Below are 13,909 nucleotides of genomic sequence, written 5' to 3'. Positions count from 1 at the left end.
CATTGTTTATGTCCACTGAAGACTAGTTCCTTTCTGTGTTACATAAGAGAAAAAAGGAGAAATATTCTGGGAAAAAAAATTTATGGAAGGGGTTGTAGAAGTTTCATTATCTCACTGGCTGACTAGTGTGTCCTGTCCTTTAAAAAAAATTGAATTCTCAGTATTTGAGGGTTTTTTTCCCTTTTCTGAAAAAAACATACAGCTTGCTTCTTGAAAACAAAGGCAATAATAAACAATAGCAACTCCCAATTTTACTCTGATTATTTGCCAAGAGTCGTCTTAGTTCATGTGGTTCTATTTCATTAAAGAGGACTGATGAGCTTAAAAAGAAGGCTACTAAATTAAGCTACCCAAATATGCACTTAGTTAATACTCAGGGGGCTAATTTATTGTATTATTTAAACTATAAATTGGATGGCAGATCTATTTGCTGAGGTATAACAGCTCAGCAATGATGCATAATTTTCTCTTAGCTATTGAGTGGTTTTCAATAATCTATTGAAATTTAACCGAGAACCATTTCATTATGGGAAGTGAATAAATACTAAGAAGGCTAACATTTAAAGTATTATCTGCCCATGGAGAACAGGTTTTAAAAATTAATGTTATTGAGGAACAAAGAGGAATGGGGGGTTACCTTTTAAACAATAACTTTTCGTTGTTTCAATTTGAAGCATAACCAGATTTACAAAGTTGTTTGTGGGAATAGTAAATGGAGCCAATAAACAAACAAGGTAGAGCGTGGAGTTGGGTAGAGAAATGGGCAGCATGAAGGAACAAAATAAAGTTGTGTTGCAGTATTGCTACGTTGTCAGCTGGACTAAGGGCATTATTTTTGCCTCGCACTCTTTCGTTTAGCAGTAAAGACAGTGTGCCTTGTTCTGTTTCAACAAATGGCATCATTGAAAATGTTGCACCATTCGCCATATTTTGTCTTCTAAATTCCCGGAACCTGGGGGCATTTGCGGGTCTGGGGTCCCCTTAGGCTGTGGGTCAGGAACACAGTTGAATGTAGATACCCTCTCTGGTCAGGAGTGGCCCCAAAAAGACCACCTTTGGAGTGTCTTAGGGGCTCTGATACACAGAAGGATCCCGACAACTTGGTGGAGTGGTCTTGAAACTATTACTGCCAGTAATACTAGAACTCAGTGGGGACAGGCAGGAATGGAAGCAGGCAACAGGACCTTCTGACCTTCCTGCAAATATTTGAAACCCAGCCCATCTGATATCCTGCACCAAAGTTTCAGAGAAGATAATTTACCCATTTGAACGGATATTTCTTTGATTTATTTTGGGAAAGAGGAAGAATGCCTTAATGTCTCATGTTTCCCCAGGAACATCAAAATGTCAGAGAACCAGTGGTCTGAGAGTAAACCAGCTTGGGAGGGAGGGGAGCCACTGATCTGTAGTGTTTGCCAATTTCCGTGGTGTAAATGCTCCCACCATGGCTGATTTCAGGCTACCAACATGATGTCACCAAATGTGGAGTGGGGCAGCCACGTGCATAATCCAGTCTCCTAAACCAGTGGGGAAGAATTCCAGCACACCACTGCTGGAGCTAGCCTGCACTACTGTTTGCAGGAAGCAAAATTTTGGCAAGTTGGCTGGCTCTTGTTTCCATGTTAGCCAGAAGACAGTGAGTCAGGATCTAAGTCCTCCCAACACTCCTGGCAGAGAGCATTTGCTGCTATAACCTCTGCCCTCTCCTCCCCCATTCTCATTCTCTCTTCCCAAAGAAAACTACAAATGTGGATCATAAAGCTAGATATTGAGTAAGGGTAGTTAATGAACTGGATTGTGCTTTTTATCCTCTTGTGGATATCTAATATACAAACTGGACATGGAGGGAGTAAAGTTTTGATTACTTTTTAATTGCATGAAACCCTATGTTGTAAAGTGGGTTCTTAAAAGGGAAAAAAGACACAACAGCTTTTGCCATTCTGCTGAGACAAGTAAGGTCTTGCTTGCTTGCCATTTCTGTGTGGGGAGAAGAGGGTGTTGGGCATTGCATGAGGTGAAAGGGGGTAGAAAGAATGGGATGGATCCTGGTGGTGTCAGGCTTAAGGGATACAATTCACTCTAGACAGTTAAGCCTATTGACAGAGGTTTGATTTCTTATTAAAGTTGCTTTCTTACTTTAACTGGAACATTCTTTCCCATGGGAAGGAAAGATTCATAGCACGGAAATAAAAGAAGCCTGGAAGAGAAATATTTCCCCTCCTAAAGAAAATATTATAATCTATCTTTCCCCTCCTAAAGAAAATATTATAACCTACCTTTCTGAAAAAGTATAGTAAGGAAGTTTACAATTCCTAGTAACTTCTAATCTTTCTCTGCTCTTAAAGGGAAAACATATTCCTTTGACCATAAAAATTCAGATAATAATAGTATGATGACCTTTGGTTGAGCGCTTATTATTTGCCTGTATGATACGTGGTGCAAGCTTAATACACATCTGTGGACCAAGTGCCATGTAACATTTTATATGCATTATTTCTATGAATTCTCACAGAAAGTTAAATATTCTTAGCATGACTAACCATTCCAGATCGCCTGGCACTTTTTCAGTGTTAGCACTAAAAGTTTTATGTTTACAGTAACTCCTAAGTCCTGCGAAAACTGGGACAACTGGTCACCCTAATTCTTATCTCCATTTTACAGATGGGAAAATAGAGTTAGTTAAGTCATTGTGCCCAAGTCATGGAGCTGGGCTCCAACCCAGATCTGCTAAATCCTGAGTCCATGCCTTTAAGCTTTTACTGTTGTTCTTAATAGAGTGGGGTTGGTTTGACCCATGCTATTATTGTGTCATAATCAAAAGTGGAAATCCTAAATTATGATATTGTTGAAACTGATTAAGTTAGATGGTGCACCTAGAGAGCCTCTTGGGAACTGTAAGGTAGCATCAAAGCTCTATATTGACTACTCTAAAAACGATGCCACTGCGATGGCTACATTTAGGTCAGCTAAAGCACCCTTTCCCCTCAATAATTATTTGCTACCCTAGAACTTACAGTGGTGAATCTGAAGGCATTTTCCCTGAGTGTTGTGGGAGCAGCCCTGAGCCTTGACCTTCACTTTGTTTTTTGGTTTTTTTTTTTGAAAGTGACTTGCCTCACTCTTTGTTAACAGGTAGCTGCTAACAAGCTTTGGCTTATTTTTTATTCTCATTACCAAGTACCCTTTCTTTTTAGTATATTTTTTATTTGAGTGCATAGTTATTTTATTTCTACTCAGGATTAGTGTCTGAAAACAAAAAGGTAGGAGTTTGTAAATGTGGAATGGAATAAAAATAATAAAAGAAATTTAGTGTAAATCAGAAACTAACAAACAAGATTCTCTTGAGTGTCTTTATCAACCTGTAGTAGAAAACAAGGACTATAAACTATCCTGTATCACCTGCCTCCCAAACCTGCTTCTGCCATGTGCCTCTTTTCTTCTTTCTTGGTTAATAACATCACTTCTTGCAAAGCTGCACATGTCAGAAGCCTGAAATGGGGAGGATGTTTGTGTGTTGGAGGGGGGGGGGTGCTTTCACTTAAACTTTGTGTCTGATTAATCACTAATTTTATTATTTCTATCCCAGCATCTCTCTTCCCTTCCCCTTCTCACCATCTGTCTTATGAGCCTACATCATCTCTCACCTGAAGATCTAGTCTCCTAATTTGCCTCCTTACCCCAGTATCATTTCCTTCCAAATCAGCCCCCTCATTACATATTAAGTCATCTTTCTACAATGCAAATCTGAGCGTATCACTACTCTGCTTAAAACCCTCGAGGATATATCCAGAATAAGCAAACCCATAGAGACAGAAAGTAGATTAGTGATTGCCAGGGACTGGCAGGAAGAAGGGAATGGAAAGCGATTGCTAATGAGTATAGGGTTTCCTCTGGGGTGATGAAAACGTTCTGCAACTAGATAGTGGTGATGGTCGCACAACACTGTGAATATACTAAATGCTACTGAATTGTTCACTGTAAAACAGTTAGAATGATAATTTTATATTATGTGTATTTTAACACACACACGCACACACACACACACAAATCCTATAGGATAAGGTCCATGCATCCCAGCAGCATGTCATATGGGGTTTACCTGTTCAACTGTCCCTTCTGCTTTCCCACTAACTCTTTACAACTGGAACCTCTTTTGGATTACTGCACGTGCCATGTAGTTTCATGCCCCACGGTTTTTTTTGTTTTGTTTTGTTTTTTTAAATTTATTTATTTTTGGCTGCGTTGGGTCCTCGTTGCTGTGCGCGGTCTCCTTCCAGTTGCGGCGAGCGGGTGCCACCCTCCGCTGCTGCGCGCGGGCCTCTCACTGTTGTGGTGTCTCCTGCCACGGAGCACGGGCTCCAGGCGTGCAGGCTTCAGTAGTTGTGGCATGCGGGCTCAGTAGTTGTGGCTCGCGGGCTCCAGAGCCCAGGCTCAGTAGTTGTGGCAAACGGGCTTAGTTGCTCCCTGGCATGTGGGATCTTCCTGGACCAGGGCTCGAACCCGCGTCCCCTGCATTGGCAGGAGGATTCTCAACCACTGCCACCAGGGAAGCCCTCCCCACTGTTTTTGAACTCACAGTTTCCTTTGTCTTTAGTGCATCCCTTTCCCCCTCCCCACCCACCATTTTCCGGTGATCTGCTCCTCCAAGACTCCCAGGAAGTCTCCCCTGACACATCTATGTCAACACACCCATTGTGAATTTCCCTCTATATTTCATCTCAAAAGGCACAACTGAGAAACCTTTATTGCCAGTTCCATGTTTCTAGTTGCAGGGAGCATTGTATTGTTTTCTAAAACGTAAAGTGGAATGAAGCTTTAAAGTGTTTTGTATAACCCTTTGAAAATTCATGACATCTGGAACATATGAGTTTAGGGGTTTCAGTTCTAGTGTGAAAGCACCCAAATACAGTTTCTGGTGATGAGACCATTTCTATCCAGGGAGCCTTGAGATTAATCTTGTCACATTTAAATATGCAATCATGACCCTGTCACATTTTTTTACATAGCTCTAAAAACTCTGTAGTGATTTGTGTTCTTGATTCGTGAGTGGTGAGTGGCTTGGCTATAAACAGCAGAGTGGGTTTTTTTTTCAGCACTCATAAATTTATTTCTGAGGTTTACTTCAGTAAAATGCTGTATAGGAATCTGATAGAGAACATCGAGAATTTTGTGGTATGTGAAAAAGACTTTGTTCCTAAATGAGCTTTTCTTTCCAATCTTAATGACATCATTTATGATGTCATTTGATCATTACATATGGCAGCTCAGAATTGGACCAGGGATCAGGCAACTCACTGTGAATAAGAATTATAACACCTAACCCCTGTCATCTCTTCTTTACCACTTGTTTATCATGGATGTAGAAGGTGGATGTGTGTGTGTGAGTGTGTGAGAGACTGCGTGTGTGTGTATAAACACCAGGAGAGCAGATGATCAGGAAAAAATACACTAAGGTGAGGTCACGAGTAGATGTTAACCAAATTTCTCTTTGTATTCTCCCTTGATGTAAAAACAGAACTGCCTGGTTTCTCACAAAATAGAAAGTTGGTTTAAATAGCAGTTCTCAAAGCGTAGTCTTTGGACCAACAGCTCCAACATTACTTTGGAACTGTTTGAAACACAAATTCTTAGGGGCCTCGCTGGTGGCACAGTGGTTAAGAATCTGCCTGCCAATGCAGGGGACACAGCAGTCTGCTTTAACAAGCTCAGGTACTTTTTTGCACGTTTGTTTGAGAACTACTGTGTTAACTCGCTTAAACCAAGATTTTTCCATGCTAATGTAGGAACACAATGTTCTAGGTTGGTTAGGTTGATGCAAGCATTTTGATCTTGGAATTTGAATATAGATAATTACTGGAAGAATAATTACAATGGCTGATATTTCTTAAGTACCATCCCAGGCCAGGCACTGTGCCAAGTATTCCAATATTATTCCATTAATTCCTTATACAACTATCCCAGGACATAATATTTTATTCTCTGTTGTACAGTTAAGGAAACAGAAACTCAGAGACATGAAGTTAATTGCCCAAGGTCACACAGCTTGCTGTGCCTCTGGTCGTGCTCCTGCACTTCGACTCCCGAGCCCAGGCCATCAAGCACTGTGCTATTCCCCCATTAGTGGCAGCTCTGGTCTGGAAGACAGGATGACCTTTAGCTCCTGAGTATTCAGTTTATTACTGTTCTGGATGGTTGCCACCAAACTCATTTCCAGCTTAAGCAGCTGGGTTTTGTCATAAACATGACTTCGTTAAATGTCCTCGGCCGAGCTGAAGCTGCATAGAAATCGCTCATCGGATTCCTGCCAAGGCCGGAGAATTGGATGAGAAGCTACAGGAAGAGAATTCTAGCCTGGGATAGTGGGGGCAGCAGAAGTTTCCCTCCAGAGCCACATGCACGGGCTCTTGTCACAGATGTGTTTACTTTCAGTCTGTGACAAAAAGTGGGACACGGTGGGTTTCCAGATGCAAGCTGGAACACAAATGGTAGATGGACGCCACTGTCAGAGCAGCAAGGCACAGATGACGGCTGATGGAGGGTAGCATAGAGCAGATGTCTCCAGTGGTATATGAGGGGTAAGGCCAATCTCAGTCCTCACCTACCTCAGAGGGCTGTTCAGAGGCGAGTGAAATGTTCTGTGACTAAGCCGTAAAGTTCTGTTCAAAGTAAGGAATTATTGTGTAAGTACTGTAATTTGATTAAAAACACTGGTGTTTGCATTAGAAGCCAGGGTTCTAGCTGCTTCCTCCACTTACAGTTGTATGACCTGGACAAGCCCCCTTATAGCGCCAAACAGTCTCCTCAACGCTGCTGTGAAGGGTGCTCTCTGCCGTTGTTCAGGGCACAGCTTCTACAGCTGTAAGCTGCAAAATAAAATTCATCCAATAATGTTGATCCACTTATCTCACAGCAAGGTTGGAAGATGGTGGGTGTTGGGGGGAGGGGGTAATATAATCAACACACTATGCAAATATATATATATATATTTTTTTGTTTTCTGCTTCAGTTCTTTTCAGATTGATGCAGGTACAAGGTCGGCCTCTAATAAAGGGACTTTTTTAAAGTAGCCTTTAATTCTTGCTAGAAGTCACTGAATGTGATTGCTTTACTGCATGTGTTCACTTACATCAGCCACTACTAACTCCTGTCCATTCTCCACATGTGCAACAGGACCCCTCAGGCCACAGGGATCTCTCCTGCATGCGGCCTCCCAGCACTCAGTGTCGGTTCTTTCCCTTTTTGAATCATGAAGGCCTGCCCTTGTTGTAGAGAGGTCCTTGGGACATTGGCTGAAGCCAGACTTTCCGAGTGCAGAGCCTGGCGTTAAGGGTGGCCCCTTGTAGGCTCTTGTGTGAGTCTGAACTCACCTCAACTACAGAAGTTTTAAGGATGCTTTATATATCCTGAGAGGTGACAGAGGGGTCCATTGTTATCCAAACTTGTTGAGTTTACCCCTAAGGGTAGTGGATTCCGTTATATGTAAATTATACACAGAATTTGGGGAGACGTATACCGATACCTCCATTTTACTTTGAAATGTGTCAAAAAGATAAGGTGGATTAATAGATGAATAGTGAGATCCATCTGTAAGAAGAAAAGTGAGTGTTAATGAGAATATCTAAATGGTGCATATATGAAATTCTTTCAAATTTGCTATATGTTTGAAAATGTTTCATAATAAAATGTCAGGAGAAATAGAATGTTCTCTTTGCTGCTCAAAAATGGGCTCTTAAAATTTCAGCTATCAAGGATTTCTCTTTTGTTATTGTTTTAATTTTTTGGAGGATCAAAATATCTCCTTTATTAATGGTACAGGCTAAGGTGGAAGGTATAGCTTAGTGTGACAGCCAAGTGGACCAGCTAACTGAAGGGTGGAATTAGGTAGATTCCTCCACCCAGTTGCAGGCGGAGCTGGTCTGGGGTAGGTCTCCCCACCTTAGTGCCATAACCGGGTAAGAATTACAGCACAGCACAGAGGCGCAGACAGCTCCGTCCCAAAAGGAAAAAGACAAGGAGGAATTTTCCAGTTCTGTACATGTGAAAGATGAACGCAACTTGGTATAAAATTGAATAACTACACAATCTTAAAACTTTCTTACCTTAAGGTACCTATTATTAATGCTATCAAAAGCAGACAATCAGCATATCCAAAGGCATGGATTGATATAATATGTTCTTTATTTCATGTAAGCTTTAAGAATACTTAAATCCAAATTAAAACTTTCCATTTATCTGGAATATCCGATTCTCTAGATTTCAGTTTTTCTTCTATTTTTCTTCTTTAAGGTAATTGTTCGAGGTGGAGGCCACATTTTGCCCTATGATCAGCCTTTGAGATCTTTTGACATGATTAATCGATTCATTTTTGAAAGAGGATGGGATCCTTATTGATGGATCAGCTACTTTCCTAAAAGAGAACGTCAGGGATTTTAATCTTTGAAAAGAAAATTTTCAAAACAGAAAATGTCACATAAATAGGAAAATTATCTTTTTAAATCTGCAAAATGTTTCTCATCAATAAAAATTATCCTTGAAACAAGTGAGGTTCTGTTTTGGAGGATCACTACAAAATTAACTGTAAGAAGATGCTGTGCGTGAGTTAGAATTACATCTTTTAACTTAAGGGATGGAAAGGATGGATTCTGAGACACCGATTCAGATGGAAATGGATAAATAAATGGGATATTGGGGCCTTGAATAGGAATTTTAAATTCCTTCTAAAATGATGTGAAAAGTGCAGTAAATGAATAAGGTTGTAACTACATCTTGTTCTACACATAACAGAAAAGTTTATCATACCATGCATCCGAAGGTGTTTGGTAAACATCCGGTAAGAACATCTGACATCATTCCAGAGGAATGGGTGACCTTATAATAGTGGTGAGGAACAGACTTTGGAATGTAGAAAGTCTTAGCAAGAAAGGTAGCTTGGAATTCTTTGAATTAGAAATCTTATATGTAAAAGAAATGATGTACTGATTGACGATAAGCAGAGGATCTTAATCAGAGAACATACTAAATCTTTGCCTTTTCTTTCTTTCTTCTGTTTTGTTTTTTTTAGTTCATCGGTTCATTTGAAATATACGCATTTATCAAACAGCCTGCAGGCCACATTAGTTATGAGCCGTTTTTAATTTGGGTTTTAAATTCTGTACTTCTTTTAGCCAAATAAAGAACAACCTAATTTTGTATAATAATTGTTGGAATATCAAAAAAATTTGAGATCATCTTGCATCAAAATATATACACTTATAAATATGCATACATGAGTAATTTTCCAACTAAAATATCACATCTCAGCACATCTTTCCTATTTATGCATCACATGCTCACATCTCTAATTCTACAGCACATTTGGCTTTTTCCACATCATTTCCCCCTCATATTACCCATCTATGAGTTGGCTCACTGGGGAACTAAATTTAAAAAGTCAAAGTCTCTTGCTGAAGATATTTTATTGAGTTCTTTTAATTTCTCATTTTGTTCCTGATTTCATTCAGGGTTGAGATTTTCCTTTTTTTTTTTTTTTTTAATACATGTTGTTCATTGTGCCCATATACTGTGAGACCTCAAATTGAACATTCTGATCAAAAGCAAATTTTAATTATGGCAGAGAATAAACTGGGGGAAGTGTGCACAAAGTTTTGCATATAGCCCCACATGCAAGTTAAATAGTTGCATTTGGTCCCAATAATATATAGTGGAAGGAGCACCAACTGTGGCTGGGAGACCTGGGATTTAGTCCCAGGTGTGTCACACATGCACTGGATGTTTTGGATAAGTCATCTCACTGTACTGGCCTCCCAAAGTCTCAAAGAAGATAGCCAGAAGAGATTTCTGAGGTTCCTTCCAGCTCATATATCATTGTCATAGTGATGACAAGGAACCATGTTTGTTTCACCACGGTACCATGAGACGATATAGGCAAGCCTCATTATTAGTGGATTCCATATTTGCATCCCCTACTGATTAAAATTGACTTGTAATCCCCAAATCAATACTTGCTCACTTCGTGGTCATTTGTGAACATGCAGAGTGATGACGAATTTGAGTTACCCAATGTGCACATTCTCAGCTGAGGTCAAACGAGGCAACACTGCCTTCTTGTTTCAGCTCTCCTAATGTAAATAAACATCCTTTTGGCAGTCTACTTAGTGCCACATTTTCCGCATCTTTGTGCTTTTATTGGTGATTTTGCTATTTAAAAGGACTCCCAAGCATAGTGCTGAAGTGCTAGTGTTCTTGAGTACAAGAAGGCTGTGACGTGCCTTATGGCGAAAAGATGTGTGTTAGATAAGGTTCGTTTAGGCGTGAGTTATATGCTGTTGGCTATGAGGTCAATATTACTGAAGCAACGACATATGTTAAATAAGGTTTCTTTAACACACATAAAACAAGGTTATGTTTTGATTGGATGACCAAAATGTTGTGACCAAAGGCTAGTAGGAACCAAATCCTGGATTTCCCTGGGAGCAGTGTTTCAGAACTCTAATTCAGTGTTTAGGGAGGTGTTCTAGAAAATATCTACAGTGAACAGGCAGAATGGAGTGTTCTTATGCAACACTTAGAGTAGGGATCAACACAAAATCAGAGCTCAATAAGTGGAAGTGGTAGATGTTGTCATTATTTTAGATGTTGTCATTTTTATCATCTCCCTGTCCCAGGCACTAGGCCAGTGGGGACTGTTGGGGACAACATGCCAGGCCTTCCCAGAGCAACCCTAGCCAAGTCCTTTGAGGCTACAGTCCTATGGAGACAGAATCTGCCAGGTGTTTTACATTAAAAGAAGGGAGGGTAGGGTAGTTCAGAGACTAAAGAAAAGCAAAATTTTGAATTTAATTGGAGAGAGTCCTTTGTGGGGAGACCCTCCCAGTGGGGTAGGCATCCTCCATGAGACACACCAGTCCATTAAGGTGCCCTCCCTTAGTCCAGACAAGAGACAGGCAGAAGGTGTCACATGACTGCCGTTACTGCAAGCAGACAACTTATATAAACAAGGGGAATTATAGTGAGGACAGGTGAGGCATTTTCTCAAGCTTCTGGGTCCAGCATACTGCCAGTGACTGCGATACTGTACATGCCTGTAGGATGTTATCAATGTGGTTCATTTCATAAAAACAAAGTCTTCAAATAGTAGGATCTCTATAACTCTTTGCCACGCGATGGAAAATGGCCAGGTCAGTCTCTCGTACCACATGGGCTATCTCAGGGCAGTGTATTTTAAAGGAGCTGTAGAACCTGAGAATGGGTCCTGCATTCTTTCTTTCTTTGACAAAAAGACAAGGCTTGCAGACGAGTGAGTGGCTATTGTTAGTATGTCATCTAGCAGATACTTTTTTAAAAAGTAAGCACATAATCTGCCCTTTCAAGGTAGAAGTGATACTTTAAAAATTAGTGAGAATGTAATTTCTCTTCAAAAGAAATTTAATCTATGGCGAGAGCATTTTGAAAACAGATGTTTGGAAATATTTCCGTTTACTGTGTGTGCATTACCAAAAAAAAAAAAAAAATCCTTAACTCAGGAAAAATTTCAACAAATGTCTTTACATAAAAGATGGGATTGAAAAATGCATGTTGGGAGTTAATAAAGCTCATCTAATGAGGTATTGCTTCCATTTGGATCTACATCTCTGGAATGTGTCTTTTTCAGCTCTGATGGACTTGGAAACCAAGTGTCCAAATAAACTGAACATATAACCAGACATTTGAATGTTACCTCACAAAAGGCTACCTTGAACTCAGTACCACTAAGACTGCACCCAATGGGGGAAGACAATTACCGCCCCACTGAAAAAAATCAAAACAAGGTGTTGTTACTAGAAGAAAGGAAGCCCGGATGCCAGGCAGCCCAGAGCCAAAAAATGTCCACCATATGCAGAAGTCAAAGCTCAGTAGAAAGAGTAAAGCCAACCTCTACCTTTTGACATACAGTGGGAATACACACTGTTAATCTTCCTTATTTCCCAATGAATATTTATAATCAAAACTCACATGTACATCTAGTAATCTTTGCTGATTAAAATTTTCTTACATGAATCCAAGGGGAGAAGGGAAGTGAGTGCCTGACAGAATTGTGGAGGGGGAAGGGGGAGCATTGTTGGAAGAGAACAGGAAAACCAGATACATCAACATTATGAATAGAGATTCTCCTGGATCCCTGGCCCCATCATGGCTGCCATCATGGTTGCACCAGGATGTGCCATATTAAACCTCATAGGTGACAGGACCTGTTCTGGGTGCTAAAGATACAGAGACAATTTTTGCCAACACTCCCCTGCCTCTGAGACCCTCTAACTGGGGAGAGGGAAGCATGCGAGAGGGAAGGTGGGTAACCACTGCACAAATAACCATAGTCCCAGAGTGCTAAGTGCTTTCGTAGAGGAAGGTACAAAGCGCTCTGAGAGCAGAGAATAGGGAGTGATGAATTATTCCTGGAGAGGAGGAGTTTTCCAAACTGAGGGGTGGAGGAAGGCTGGAGGTCCAGAGGTCAAGAGTAGCATTGACCTTGCCTAAAGCATGAGCCCAAGTGTGCTGGGGAAATGGTGAGGCTCTGGGCACCCCTGCCTTCTCTCCTCCTGTTTTTATCCTCCCACCCCTGATAGTTCAATTATTTTGTTACAAAATCTGAATTCTCAAAGAACTACTCTGAACTCCTGTGATGGAAAAAGTAGGACTGATTCCCATATTCAGCTGATTTGAGTAAACCCCTAACGACCATGCTTTCGTTTTTCCATCTTGTCTCTATAGAGTTGGGGAAAGATTTCGAAGGCTATCTGCCTGTAAGTCCATCCATCAAGTGGCTTTGGTGGCATGTGAAATGGCATTTCTTTATTGAAATCCCCACACACTGTACAGTAACATATTGGGACAGGCTGTCTTATACCAATTTCCCATCTCCCCGGGGAAGAGAAACATCCTGTAAGGAGGTCATTTTGAGATGGTCCCAGAGTGTGACTCACTGGAGGGAAATGCCAAAAGCTTTGGGGCAAAAATAAACAAAAGTGAAAAAAATACATCAATTCTATCCAAAAAAAAAAAAAAAGACTGGGAGTGGTGTTGCACTGGAAAATTGAAGCTGATCTTGGGCAGGACAGAGGGTATAGTGGAGAGGGATTTTGTTTAGTAAATTGTTTGTTCAGGGTAAAGTTTCACCAGCATATACTTTCCTGGGTAGCGCTGTGAGGGACAGAGGGAAAGGGATCTCTAATAAGACACGGCTCCCTCGAATGAGCTCCTTTTACCCCTGAAAAATCTTAACATTTGTTAGCCTAGAACCTAACAGGTTCTAAGAATATTTAAGAGTTCTAGTTCTAAGGTCTTTAAGAGTTCTAGTTTCTTATGCACTGAGAGATGTAGTTCTCTTTTGGCCTCTTAAATAAACCGAACTCCATGTAGCTTTGCTTCTAGATCATATTCTTCCCTTGCTGGGTGGTCAGAGAGTAAAAAAGATGCACCAGCCCAGGGAGCATGTGATTTTGAACCCCAATTCCAAATTTTCTGGGATTTTCAACTCCTTAGTGGAATTTTTTTGGCTTAAGTAGAGTAAAAGGAGTTGTTAGTCACATATTCAATTTGGAAACATTACAAAGACAAGAAAAAGAATTCAATAAACTTGAGTTATTAGCATACACCCAGTTATGAAAACTGGAATTGGGTGGTTTAAAAACACTAGTGCCAATCATTAAAGAAATGCAAGTTAAAACCACAATGAGATATCACCTCACACTGGTCAGAATGGCCATCATCAAAAAGTCTACAAACAGTAAACGCTGGAGAGGGTGTGGAGAAAAGGGAGCCCTCCTGCACTGTTGGTGGGAATGTAAATTATTATTATTATTATTTCCTGCTTCTCACTCCACACAAATCCCTAAATTCCCAACAGAGGTACCATGAAATAAAAGCAAGAGAT

The 13,909-nt window shown here is 40.5% G+C and overlaps 1 protein-coding gene across 1 annotated transcript in view; it reads left to right on the top strand.

Annotated features, from left to right (window-relative positions):
• Positions 1-8,391, top strand: part of CPVL (carboxypeptidase vitellogenic like) — a 101,252-nt gene extending 92,861 nt beyond the window's left edge. The window contains 1 exon segment of the mRNA XM_065883857.1: positions 8,287-8,391. Within this exon segment, the coding sequence (XP_065739929.1) occupies positions 8,287-8,391 (105 nt within the window).
• Positions 8,392-13,909: the final 5,518 nt, after the last annotated feature.

This window comes from Phocoena phocoena, chromosome 9, assembly GCF_963924675.1.
Source record: "Phocoena phocoena chromosome 9, mPhoPho1.1, whole genome shotgun sequence".
Classification (NCBI taxonomy): domain Eukaryota; kingdom Metazoa; phylum Chordata; class Mammalia; order Artiodactyla; family Phocoenidae; genus Phocoena; species Phocoena phocoena.
Note: the sequence above shows the minus strand (reverse complement) of the source record. Positions and strands in the feature narration are given on the sequence as shown.